The sequence below is a fragment of the Diceros bicornis genome, chromosome 5 (genome assembly GCF_020826845.1).
Source record: "Diceros bicornis minor isolate mBicDic1 chromosome 5, mDicBic1.mat.cur, whole genome shotgun sequence".
Classification (NCBI taxonomy): Eukaryota; Metazoa; Chordata; class Mammalia; order Perissodactyla; family Rhinocerotidae; genus Diceros; species Diceros bicornis.
Window position 1 is genome coordinate 2240972 of NC_080744.1, and position 14332 is coordinate 2255303.

General features: G+C 36.1%; 2 protein-coding genes across 5 annotated transcripts in view; one reads left to right on the forward strand and one right to left on the reverse strand.

The window, feature by feature from the left end:
- Positions 1-14332, forward strand: part of POLE2 (DNA polymerase epsilon 2, accessory subunit) — a 343546-nt gene that overhangs the window by 265786 nt on the left and 63428 nt on the right. The window lies entirely within an intron of this gene.
- Positions 1-14332, reverse strand: part of KLHDC1 (kelch domain containing 1) — a 44352-nt gene that overhangs the window by 6157 nt on the left and 23863 nt on the right. For 2 of the 4 annotated variants that reach the window (XM_058540624.1, XM_058540625.1), the window contains exons 7-12: positions 12502-12585; positions 11976-12034; positions 8913-9025; positions 6922-6994; positions 2674-2758; positions 942-994 (exon numbers count right to left, since the gene is read on the reverse strand). In XM_058540624.1, coding sequence (XP_058396607.1) covers positions 942-994; positions 2674-2758; positions 6922-6994; positions 8913-9025; positions 11976-12034; positions 12502-12585 — 467 coding nt within the window. Of the gene's footprint in view, positions 1-941; positions 995-2673; positions 2759-6919; positions 6995-8305; positions 8362-8912; positions 9026-11975; positions 12035-12501; positions 12586-14332 lie in introns of those variants that run through there. The other 2 variants (XM_058540626.1, XM_058540627.1) reach the window with 2 other exon arrangements.

A 14332-nucleotide genomic window follows, 5' to 3' on the forward strand; every position in this document is an offset into this window, starting at 1 on the left:
AGCTATTTCCAAACTTTGCCTGCACATTGGAACTACTTTGGGATCTTTCAAAAATTCCCAAAATCCAGGTCATACCCAGACCAATTAAATCACGATCTGTGGGGGTGGAACACAGGCATCAACATATTTTGAAGTTCCCCATGAGATTCTCATGCACAGACCAGTTTGGGAACCACTGCACTAACAGAAGGAGCAGCTAAGACAGACCTCAGGAAGGTCCAGTCTGAGCTGGCACAGAGGTGTTGAAGGGGTTCCAGCTGTCAAAGCTCTGGAAGTTACAGTGTCCTCCTTGACATACAGCATGTCATCTTCTCTCTCGCCCTCTCTCCCTCCCCTCACCTGCCTTCACTCATGTTATTCATGCTGCATAAAGTACCCACACTTGTTCACTAGCAACTTCTACTTCACTCAAATCCCTCCTCCTGACTCCCACAGGCAGAAACAGGGGCTTCCTCCACAACCCCCTCTAAAGTTCATATACACTCCTTTTAAAGTAAGAGTGAGTGTATGAGCTCAAACACTATAAGTCACACCACCAATTTAATGACAGAGTTGAAGTTTGAGGTTAAAAGAAAGAAATTCTACTAAATTAAATGCATGTGTCTATTATTAGACATACTCTGATTTCCGAAAAGTAAAGATATGAAAAAGTCAGGCCTAGAATCAAGGAAATACAGTATGTTAATAGTCCCAAATGAACTAAATGCAATTTTACAAACAAAACAAAAATGTGACTGTACTGTGTAATTTAATTTTTAAAAATCCCCATGGTGTGTGGGTCACTATTACAAATTTGATTACACTCTCAGGAAGATGTAAACATTTCTTAAATTCAAGTCATAAACTACCTGAGAAATATAATAATGCTTCCCAAAAGGGGAAGAAGAAAAAATTATCACACATTAATAACATTTATATTTTAAAGTAATGACTTTGCTTACCTGAGTAATGAATAAGGCTGTGTTTGAAAGATCAATAAATCATTACAGTGACCCTGATCAACATAAAAAAGGAGTTATCAAGATTTTTCATAAAAATAACAATACATTAATAATTGAATATTTTTATTTTATAAATGTAAAAGAAATTATGTAAAGCAGCAAATAAATCTCTCTAGCTATTGACACACACACACACATACAACCACACACACACACACACACACACACCTGCTACCCACACAAACTTTGGACATGTGGTTACCATTTTTTCAGTGACCAAATTTTTACCAAACCATAGTCTATATAATTACAAATTTAAAAATCAGAAACATTTTTTTCTCTTAGAACAGTGAGTTCAAAATGAGAATAGTAGTGGTTTTCAAGCTTTTTCGTTTTTTAAGCAGAACTTTTTTCCTACAAATGACTCTTATTTTAAAATTTCCTCTCTATCTTGTCTTCCTTTTCCAGGTGGTGGATTTCCTGGGAATTTTTAATTTGAAAATCACAGATCCAGAAGATTTTTTGAATAATGACTCTCTCATCTAAAAGTTAATGTGAAAGAGTAAACAGAAAATTTCTCTCATCCTTTCAAATACGTCTTCAGAATTTCATAATTTATGATCACGATTCTAATCAGAATTCCCATTTTAATGATAAACTTTGTATCCTAATTAAATATTTCTAGTGCCAAGAAAAAGAAGACAAACCACAAAATCTGCTTTTCAATTAAATGCAAAGTTGTGGTTTTAATCTTTTACTGAAGCACTGAATTCTAAGAAAGTTCTAAAACTTTCAATATAAATAACATTTAAATTGGAGGCCTCAAAACTTTAAAATAAACCAAATTCCCTGGAGAGAAGCCCCCTTATTTCAGGGTTCACCTCTGTAGGGGCAACTCTAGAGATAACTACGCTGACGAGACAGAAGTAGGAGAGCCGGGGCCCCTTGGTTGGGCCCTGGCCCCTAAGGCCCCACCCCTGCCGGCTCAGAGTCCTGCTCTTCCCAAGTGTCCTATGCAAACCAGAGCAGCCCATCCTGAACTCCTGTCTCATCACATACGGAGTATGTGTCACCATCCTGCTCTGAATGTTCCACGATGCTAGGAGTGAAAGGACAATCCACTCCAAATGCTCCTCAGTTATTCCCTTGACTTTAGTTTTATCAGATTTTAAAACTGGAATGCTTTAAACTCAAATGTAAAACAGGGGTGAAGCAGTGGCAAAAAGTACATAAAATAAAAATAAAATACACTCAAAACATTTCAAAGTAGTTTCCTCTTGAGGGCAGAAGCTAGTGTGGATGATGTTCTGGTTGTTAACTTAGGTAGCAAATTTCATAGGTACTTATTATTATACTTAGTAGTTTACATATACATTATATATACTCTTTTATGTATCAACTATTACTTACAAATATTTTAATTCAATAAAATTATAAACACCCATACTACGGGGAGGTTCAAACAGAAAAGAAAAAGAAGAGTCACTCTTTAAAAGCTCTTCTTAATAATTTAACTAACGAAGTTAATAGACCTATTTTGTTTTGTAAACCCAAAATATCCTGAAATGCTTCATAAAACCCACTCATTCTGAAGATGAATCACACAACAGAGTAATATTTCATGCCCTTCCATAGTTTGCAATGTGGGAATATCAACAATCCTGTTGAATAACAATTTAGCTTGCATAACACAATTACTCAGAGGAAATATTTAGATATGAAATTTTCTTACTGTATCCAAGGAAAGTAAATCATCTTTGCTCCCACCAAATACCATTATTTCATTTTCTTTTCCCAAACAGGCTGTGTGCCATAACCTGTGATTGAAAATTATAAACAGAGTGAAATACTATCAAGGAAGAAACTGTACATCACATATAAATCTATTTTAAATTGCACACTCTAAAATTCAATCTATTTCAAAAGAGGCATGATTGAACTCAAACCTTTGGCACATCCTCAAAGAGGTTAAAGATTTCTCTAGAATCATTAGAGGATTAGATTCTAGAGTTAATTAAATCAAATCATTTCAAATAAGGAGATGCCTCCCAATAACTCTTTCCATTATATCCCTCAACCTTTTTCTAACCTCTTTATTTCATAGATATTATCATGAAATAAAATAATTTTAAAAAAGAACTGATCAGCCCATTGCAGAAATAGACACCTTTCCCAATTTTCTCATTACTATCCACCATGTTACTGTTCTCATCATTTTTGTCTCTTTTTTCCTGTTCTCTGCTCCCTATCACCTGACACCCAGTGTGGCATCTCTTGCATTTACACCGGCACACAGTTGTCACCCTGGAGACGGAACCACAACCTGTTCCTCACTTTCTGTCTCTCCTCTCTCCCAGCTCCGTATGGCTGTTAAGTCATGTTTTCCAAATATTGTTTTTAACCTTGGACATTTCCTGAGCAGGAAGGATCTGTGCCATTTTTCTTGGCCTAATATTTATGATCAACAGCTATTTCTTTTTCCCATAAATCTTAATTCTTGCCTTTCCCCAAATGAACCCACTATTTCAGCCAAGTTCATTTATTTGTGTCCCCTGAGAAGGAAGCTTCTATCTATTTCTAGGCTTTTGTTCACCCTGTTTCTTAGGCTTAGAATGAGAAATCATTCTCTCAGGGTTTTAAAAGTGGCTCAAAATCCCCAGGAAGCGTTCCAAATACCACCCAAACTGGCTCTGTCACCTCTCTGTTCAGCACCTTTCAACATTTACGTGCTCGTTCCATTATCTCCTAACTCACATTTGAAGATAAACTGCTCTACATACTACTTTAATGGCTTGATGTCTGTGTCTTCTAGCTCCCTACAAAGACTGTAAGGTCTTTAAGGTCAAACTTGCCACAATGGTGTGTTGGGACCAGCTGACTGTGCTCATCTCCATCCAACTCCACGTTCAGTGACGCCACGTTGGTAGCTTGAAATTGGGCAGTGGTGGAAACCAGCAAATGCTACAAATTAAGGCTTTTTGTTTTGTTTTTCCTGGAGAGCAATTGTTAACTGTTTACCAGCACATCCCTGGAAAACTTGGGTAATCTAATTTTATGTTCTCCTTAAAAGTGCCTAATGTAGTGTTCAGCAGCTAGTAAGTGCTCAAAAACTTTTGATTAACGAAAGCAAACACAAAATACCAGCATAATTTATCCAGTGATTAAATAAACAAATTATTTCATAAAGGAGTGAAGCATCTAATGTTCTTTTGGAAATGGTCTGATAGCTCATATTCATCTCCAACTTCATATTATTTACCAAAGATAATTTTATGGTTTTACAAAATTCAATATTTCCAGGGGCTCTAACTCTCAGAAAAAAAACACACATAAATTTCTCAATTTTAGAAGATAAATTAGGGTTCTACAAAATCATTGCTTTGACTCTGAGAGTACTTTGATTACTTTTCTTAGCAGACCAAATGGCTGAAGCAACAGATGCCCCAAACCATTACATATTATCACTTATTTTATCACCACGTAACTTATTTTTAGTACATTAATCCTTTTTACTTAACTTCCACAACTACAAACAGTGGGATTATGCACAATTTGTTAAATCAAGTGGTTTCCTGGAACAATCATGACACGTTCAATGACAAATGCACTTGGGACCCAGGATAGACTGAGTCATTAGAGATTTTGTTTGGGAAATACTCTGCCCAATTCTCCAACTTGTGTGTTGGAACATAAATTGATATAAACCCTCAGCAACAGGCAGATTATGTTGTGGGGTTGGGGTGTGGACTGGGAGAGGGACTGGGCAAGGGAGATGGAACAAATGAATGCCCTCATATGTGGGAAGGAAGAGCTCCATTTCCTGGAGAGAAGGCCATGTGTCACCTTGACAACACTCATAGGATCCAACAGTACCTAAGGCTCTATGTGTCAACACCTTATTGGACATCTTTTACAGATACACATGAAAGGGTCCTTGCTGACGGCCACCTATACAGTGATCAGATATGGCTGTATAGATGGCTTTTCAACCAAGCACAGTTTTAGCCAAGGTGAGACCCAGAGAACAGAGTGTTGTGTTCTAGAACAGTGGTTCTCAACCAGGGGCAATTTGGCCCCCAAGGGGACATTTGACAATACTTGGAGATATTTTTGATTGTCACAGCTCCAGGTGTGGGGGGGCAGTACTACTGGCACACAGTGGGTGAAGGCCAGCGATGCTGTTAAACATCCTGCAATGCACAGGACACCCTAACAACAAAGAATAATTTGGTCCGAAATGCCAGTAGTGCCGAGGTTGAGAAACCTGCTGTAGAATTACACGACGAGAATTGGGCAGCTTACATTTCAAATTATAACTTGGCAAAGTTTGCACAAAATGCATTTATATGTTAAGTAAATTCTCACTTTCATAAAAAAATAGTACATATACACATACACATGTTCTCCTTACACTAAACTGTATCCCACCTGTTCCCCTCCTCACCTCGGACCTGAAGATAGATCTGCCTCTGTCTTATCTGCCTTAGAGAAACTCTGGCCTGGGCTTCGCAATCGAAGAACACTGGAAAGCCTTTCCTGCCTTGATTTTGGTGACATCTAGCTTGGAACCCGATGTTTTTTCTACAGACTGATAGTTTATGTCCTCTCACAGCTGCTCTAAACTTATCACCTAAACATTCTCATAAAGCATATTATTTACATGACACATCAGCTGAATTCAAAGAAATGTCTTTACATAGCTCAAAGCTTACAGTGCTAACTAGTGTATTACGGACAACAGTTGTGCTGCTCTAATTACCTATGAAGGATTGAAATAAAGAGGAGGAACAATTTAAAAACTAAACATTTTACTATCACTCTGGTCTATAATTAATGCATTCATACAATCAAACAACTGGAAGAGAAAACAGAGCTTATCTAGCCCAGCTCCTTCACTTCACAGACGAAGAAGCTGACGCTTAGTTTCTTTAGGTGACTTTCCCAAAGCCCAACAGCTAAGCAGTAGCTGGACAGAGGCTAGAGCTCTGGGCTCCCAGCTCTTAAGATAAAACTCCTTAAATTAAAAATATATTTCAAAGACCCAGAATTGCTAAAATAATACATTCCAATGAATTTTTATATATGAAAATATAAGAATCACAAATGTAATTATGATAAACTCTAAATGTAGTATGCATATTAATACAGATACACACACTGAGATATATATAAATATTTTCAGGCTTTTTCTCAAGTAAGTTACTTGACTGTCATTTATTAAATTTCTGAAATGCCTATCATTAAGTTGACTTCATACTAGTATAAATAATCTATAATTTAAAAATTCTGAAATACATGGCATGAAAAAGAATAAAATCTATTATTGGTTATAATGATTATAATGTGCTGAATTTGAATTTCCTACGAATATATCTTTATTATATTACTCAATCAAATTAGAAAAAAATAAGAATTACAATACTAATATAGTTTTCTTTGTAGTCTAATAATAGTATATTGTTTCTACAATTTTTACTTTATAATATACCACAAATAAGTAACATGTTTTCTTTTTCAAAAAATTCACATTAACACATACATCATACACTTAATAAAGAAAATAAATAATCTGTCATCTATTTGACCAACATGAAAGAAATTTCTGATTAAATTGCTCTAAACCTCTTCCAAAAACAAATACTACTAAAGCCAAGCCCATTCTTATCTACTTATTAAAAATATTAACATTACATGATGCTTTCAATTTCTTAGCATTTTCATATATATCAGGCAAGATTATACATTTACCTAAAGAAATATTTTCAAATATGCAAATATGAGTGGAAACAGAATAGAGCATTTCTAACAATCAGATACAATTAAAATGATAATTAAATGATTTAGGTAACATCAAGCCTTTTTGAAAGATATCCTTCTGGATGATTTATGGTTTTAATGGCAAACACTATAAATTCAGTGCTATATTTTAATACTTTAAAAATTCTTAACTATATTACCATTTGTCAACTTCTGGGCTTACCTGGGTCTTGTTTTAGGTAAATGCATAAGTTGTTTCCAACAATTTGTCATGACATTATAAATCCAACCATCACCTGCAAGATTACGGCAGTTCAGAAGTTAAGATTCGGTCTTTGGGATAAAATTTTAATTTTTTTCCAAATTTATAATGCTACATTTATATGAATATCTTTAGTGTGTGTGCATATTTTATCATAAAAATTTTCAGACATATACAAAAGTAGAGTGGACGTGACAATGAGCCCTCACCTATCCCAGATTCAACAACGATCAAGAGTTTGCCACATGTGCTCCATCTCTCTTCTTGTTATTCTTGTTGCTGAATGATTCTAAAGCAAATCCCAGATCTCCTACATTTTCCCCATATACACTTCAGTAAGCATCACTAAAAAAATGGACATTTTTTACATAACCACAACACCATCATCATATAACCACAATGCCATCATCACAGTCGACAAAACTAAAAATAATGTCTTGGTATCATCTAATACCCATATGACCATATCTTAAGCTAAATCTGTAAGGGAGGAAACTGACTGGACCAAGAGTTAGAACACTGAGTTCCCCAGAGGTCAATGACCAAAAACAGCAAGAAGGAATTCAAAACACGAGAGCTCATGAAGATATGACATTAAACAACCCCTAGCAAAAGGAACAGAATGTTAGATTTTGATTAGATTCCAAATCTCTTCTAACTGAAAACCCCACAAATTGGAGAAGCATAACAATCTGCAATAACTAATATGCCCTACAAGGAACTGCCGCTTCTCCCACCAGCCTCTGGAGTTTGTTGGCCATCAGACTGCCAGACGCACAGTTGATGCTCAATAAATTTTTGTTGAAAAATCAGGGACTGGCCCCATGGCTTAGCGGTTAAGTGCGCACGCTCCGCTACTGGTGTCCCGGGTTCGGATCCCGGGTGTGCACCGATGCACCGCTTCTCCGGCCATGCTGAGGCCGCGTCCCACATACAGCAACTAGAAGGATGTGCAGCTATGACCTACAACTATCTACTGGGGCTTTGGGGGAAAAAATAAATAAATTAAAAAAAAAAAAGAAAAGAAAAATCAAATGGTTGTATCCAGATCTTACATAAAATTATATAAATGGTTTTAATGGTATATAAGGTTTTTTAATGAAAACATCTCTAGCCATAGAAAACTTCTGAGTCAAGAAAATACAAAACATCTAACATGTCAAACTAAGAAGTCAATGTTCTTGGTCATTTGCCCATCCTGAGGGCGCAATTCTACTGCTGAAAGAAAAACTGCATTACAAAACTCATAGCCATTGGGATCAGCAGCAACAGGACGTAAAAAATTTTAGCTAAGCATTTTCCTTTATACTTCTGGAACAAAAAGAGAAGCAACTGGCCTACCCACCTTCCATTTCCAAGCCTCCTGGGAAAGGCTACTCTTCTAATCCCCATTCCAGCCTGCTGTATAAGCATGTGGATCAAAAACAAGAACACAGAATCACAGAGTATTACAGTTGAAAGGGGCTTTAATTCAGCCAGGTTCAACTACCCTTCCTTTTCTCTATGCCCAGGGAACAGGAGAACTCGGAGAGCCACGAGCATGAAAGCAAAGGGGTCTTCTATTCTAATTCTTCTTTTGTGTGTGTGAGGAAGATCAGCCCTGAGCTAACATCTGCCAATCCTCCTCTTTTTGCTAAGGAAGACTGGCCCTGGGCTAACATCCGTGCCCATCTTCCTCCACTTTATATGGGACGCTGCCACAGCATGGCTAGACAAGCGGCATGTCGGTGCGTGCCCAGGATCCAAACCGGCAAACCCTGGGCCGCCGCAGCGGAGCGCACGCACTTAACCGCTTGCACCACCGGGCGGGCCCCTTCTGTTCTAATTCTTAATGCAAGCATATAGTTGGGGATCAAGGCAATTCAGCAAAAAAGGAAGACATCCTAAGTACCAAATACAAGTAAGAGAAACGAGTAAGATAATAACTGTAGGCTGAACTTCAATTGACTTACTTAATGGAATATTGTCTGCACTTAGTCCACCAAAAAGGAAAAGCTTATCATCAGCTATTGGCGTTAAAGTATGCCATGACCGGTGTTTGGGATTTTCTCCATTAACGGGAATCCTGTGTCAAGGGGAAAAAATATAGGGACTGTGTTAGCTAAAATAAAAGGTTTTTGATCATCTCAGATCTTAAAGGAAAAAACTGGTCTCACTACTTTAAAAAAAAAGTTGATTTTAGGGGCTGGCCCTGTGGCCTAGTGGTTAAGTTTGATGCGCTCCACTTCAGCAGCCCGGGTTTGGTTCCCGGGCGCAGACCTACACCACTTGTCAAGCCATGCTGTGGCAGCAACCCACATGCGAAGTGAAGGAAAACTGGCACAGATGTTAGCTCAGGGACAATTGTCCTCAAACAAAAAGAGGAAGATTGGCAACAGATGTTAGCACAGGGCGAATCTTCCTCAAAAAAAAAAAAGTTGATTTTACTAATCCCACCTACATGAATATTTTAAAAACATTCTTAAATTCTTAGATGAATTTAAACAATCTTTCCACTTAGCATCTATGCCACCTGGTCACAGAACACAGGCTGAAAATTAAAAAATCAAGTCCCAGTTGATTCACAATGCACACTCAGCATCATTCTTGTTCGTTAATCAATATAACTTCTTCGGTTTTTTAACCTAATTTTTTTATGTCTGTAATTTTTTACTGTTGTTTCATGTTTAATTTTGTGTTTTCAGCTGATTTCTTCAAGGACATTTTGGGCTTTTGTTGTTATTGTTTTTACTTTGGTCTATTTGTTGTAGAATTTCCCAAAGCATTATCTTCGCCTGAAAATGCTTGCTTCTCTAACTTCAAAATAAAAGCATGCAAAGCCATTGCAGATGCAAGATAAACCCCTAAAGATTTCAGACAAATGCTGTCATATTCTTAAAAAAATAAAAACAGAAATAAAAACATAAGCACAAGTTAGAAGCACAAATGTTTAACTATTTAGGAGGTGAGAAGACACCATTCTCCAGCATTCTGGAATGCTCCAGAATAACACGAGCCATTTGTAGAAGATGTAATTTATTTTTTCCAAACTGGAAATATTTTTATTGTTTTTGTTGACTATCAGAAACATTTTGAGAAAAAAGAAAGGAAACATTTTGGTTACAAAACATTCAACAACCACAAAAATATTTTTTTAAAAAGGAGAGCTCGCCTATAATCCTGTCCTCCAGCATAAGAAATAATACTAGTTTGGTATATATCTTTCTAGACTTTAATGCACATATAAACATATTTATTAAAATATATACATGATATCATATACTCTATTCCATAACTTTTTTTCACTCAACTAGTATGTTGTAGAATACTTCCATGAAGTACAGTCTCCTTTGGTAATGGAAGCATGGCAGCCCTTTGGGCAAATGTACCACAATTTAAACAATCCCCACTTGTGGACATGAGGGTTGATATCAAGTTTTTGCTTTTATAAATAATATTGCAATAAACATCTTTGTATGTGCATACATACATAAATATGTGCAAACAAACATATATACACTGGTTTAAAATATGAAACTCCATTTTATATTTTAAACATATTGTCAAAATACCTTCCAGAAAAATTGTACCAATTTATACTCCTACTAACTGTGTTGTTGCAACCTAACACACACTGGTCATTTTAAATTATTTTTATCTATAAGTGAAAACTATACTTTATTTCCATTTCTTTTTTTTTTTTGATGAGGAAGATTTTTGCTTGAGGAAGATTGTCCCTGAGCTAACATCTATGCCAATCTTCCTCTACTTTGTATGTGGGATGCCACCACAGCATGGCTTGATGAGTGATGTGTATGTTCACGCCTGGGATCTGAACCTGAGAACCCCAGGGCGCCAAAGCGGAGTTCGTGAACTTAACCACTACACCACTGGGCTGGCCCCTCCATTTCTTTAATAATCTATGAAGTTGAACATCTTTTAAAAATAATTTTTGCCTATTTGCGTTTCTTCTCTGAATTGCTCCTTCATGTTCTTCGTCCACTTTCCTAGTGGATTACTTCTCTTTTTCTTTTTCTTTTGTTTTTTTGGTGAGGAAGATTGTCACTCAGCTAACATCTGTTGCCAATCTTCCTCTTTTTGCTTGAGGAAGACTGCCCCTGAGCTAACATCTATGCCCATCTTCCTCTATTTTGCATCTGGGATGCCTCCACAGCATGGCTTGATGAGCTATGAGTAGGTCTGAGCCTGGGATCCAAACCGGTGAACCCCAGACTGCCGAAGCGGAGTGCTCGAACTTAACCACTACGCCACCGGGCGGGCCCTATTTCTCTTTTTCTTACTGATTTTCTTAGTTCTTGTGGATCTTAGCCCTCTCTGTCAGAAATACTGTAAATATTACTTCTAGGGTATTTTTGTTTGCATTTTCCAGTTTGCTTTTTTAACTTTTTTTGTGGTATATTTTTCTAAACAGAAATATTCAATTCTTAAGTGGTCTTATCAATCAATCCTTTCATTTATGAATTTTGGGTTTATATCATCTTTAGAAAAGCTTTCTCCATGCCAAGATTTTCAAGATAATCTGCTATATTTTCTTCTTGGCACTTTCATGGTTTTATTCTTAATAGTATTTATACTTTGGAATAATATATAGCTCTGGTTTCATCTCATTATATGAGCAGCTGAACTGATAGCTAAATATACTTATTTTATTGCTAAATCTATATTATAAGCCATGAACAAAATCTGACTTTTACTCACTCCGTTATCTGTTCACTGTGATGACCCCATTAAACTATTTCTTCATTTATTCTACTGAGCAGTCATTGAGAATACATAACATAAAACCAGTACTTTGACATAATCAATTTTCAACAGCTAGTATTCTCATGTTTTATATAGTTTGGTTAAAGAACAACCTCTATATTTAAATCTGTATATTCCTTGCTTGGACATATAATCTGAAGGGAAAATTACCAGTTCAGTTTTAGAAACCTAAACTTGGATTATGGCATGCACACAAACACACACACAGAGAAATGTCGATAGATTAAAACATACTTAAATTTCAAGCTTACCTTCCAGACCAAGTCCAGGTATCTAAGTTTAGATAGTGCAAATCATTCATCCTAGTTTGCTAAAATAAAAGTATGTAAATGGGTCAGTGTTTTACATCTTTCATGGGCTAAAATTTTGGTTTTAAAATAAGTTCAGATTAAAAATAGATTCTATTTTACTTAACATCAGAAGTTTACAAATTGGGAAACAATGCTAAGCATTAATAAAATTAACATAGAGCTACCAAATTAATATGTCAAGGGGGAAAGGAAGAAATGAGTTTAAACTAATAGGATTTAGAAAATAAGAAATTATATTTTTCTGATACTACACTGAAGTGAAGGATTCTCCTCATTAAAATATGATTTATAATCATGTGTGATTACTCACGTATAGTCTGGGGAATAGAAGATAAATAAAAGATATTATTGAATGCTATTTTAATCTCTAGATTATTTGAATGTTCAGTTGTTCCACAAAATCAGAGGATAAATTTTTATAAGAAGCATCACACATAAAAAGACCATTTCCATCAGAAACACTAACCAAAACACGTCCACCAAAGACATAGCCCTTATTTCCAAGAACTGCACACGTGTGGGCGGCTCGTGGCTGTGGGGGGACTCCACCCTGCAAGCAGACAGCAGAGAACAGCACAGGGACTTGAAATATCTGGAATGAGGTCACGTTCCAATGCTCAGCATGAGAAATACTTGACCGCTAAGGTACCATCACCTATGTAGCTCAGTTAAAAACCCTAACGCAAAAGTTCATTCTAAATAGTAATAACTATAGACAAATACTACTCTTCAAGAATGAAATTTTTTTACCCTGATCTTTACTTTTTAAAGTGTTTTTCTTAAATGCCTGACACTATTTAGCAAAATAAGATTTCATATAAATTTTAGCTTAAAATATAAGGATTTACAAATCAAGTTTAAAAAGATTCTCTCCCTCCCTCCTCCCCGCCCCCCCCCACCACAAGAGTGAGCAGTACACAGTGTGATGATCTCAGAGACCAAAAAAATCAAATCTGTGCCCAAAACTCCTAGTGCTTCAAATTCCACAATAGGAACTTCATTTTTGGCTTAAGCCAAACAGTGCTTTATCTCTTACTAAAACTCTGCTCATTAACTGATAACTTCTTTATATTTTGAATAAATATAGCAGATCTTGTCTTCAGAGAAGTTTTGGATTGGTGGGAAAGGAGAGTATAATGGGTAGATGAATGAATAAGATTTGAAGGAAGAATTTTCTGCATCATTTCCATGTGTTCACGGTGGGTGCCTTTGTTTATGTATTTCATTCCACCTTCTGAAAGAACTCAGCATTTTCAGCTCATTGACTGCTGAACGTGGGCATAGGAAATTTAAGTTCCACATCCAGTATCATAATTTCCTAGACTTTTCAGGCTTACCTGAGTGACAGTGCTGAAGTCAACACGGTAAGAAATAATTCAGATATTACCTATGTAACACTTAAATAAATGAGAGAGAAACATTTGAGTTGTGGTTCCCAGTCCTTCCAGCAAAACAAAATTTGTATTATTACCCCATCCCTGATTTGAAATTTGAGAAAAATTCTTCTACTATACACACATTTATTATGAAATAAATACTGAATTTCTCCTTTCTTATTTATCAAATAGATTTAATAGCCAACCAAAGCTGCTGAATAAACCGAGTTTATACAATTCCAAGCAAAACAAAGAAATGACATTTGCATTAGTCTGCGTGCTTAACTGCGCAAATAATGCACAAGGATTATTAGGTATGAAAATAACTCCAAGATCCATATTCCTACATATTGCTCTTATGGGGTAAAAATCCCACAGAGGAAAACACTGTCGACCCTTCCGTTGTACAGATGACACGGTACACGGCTCATAAAGAACACAGCTCTCTTCTGACACAATTAGAATGCAAATCCATTTCTTTCAACTTCAATGCCAAAAATTGTTACACTCTACCATGTTGCCTTGCCTTTTGATGCAGATATTTGGGAATAATGAAGTAATTGAAGAATGTCTCTAAAAAATAAACATTTTAAATAAAAATTTTAAAGTAACATTTATTTATTTTAAATAAAAATAACAGATTCCAGCTACAACCATGTCAGAAAACTTTCAGATGGAATACCAACAACATAAGATTTTATTTGAAGACATCCTCAGGGAAATTACAGTGAAAACATTGTGAAGTAGTAACTAAAATAGCATCATTAGCAGATGTCATGTACTTCTGTTGGAGCAGAGGAGGGGAGGGATAGCAATTAAAGTAAGGAGAGAGAGGAGTCAGAGAAAGACCAGAAGCCCAAAGAACTGATGACAAGCTCCCTCAGCTCCCTTACGTGCAGGAGCATACTCTAAAAATATGCC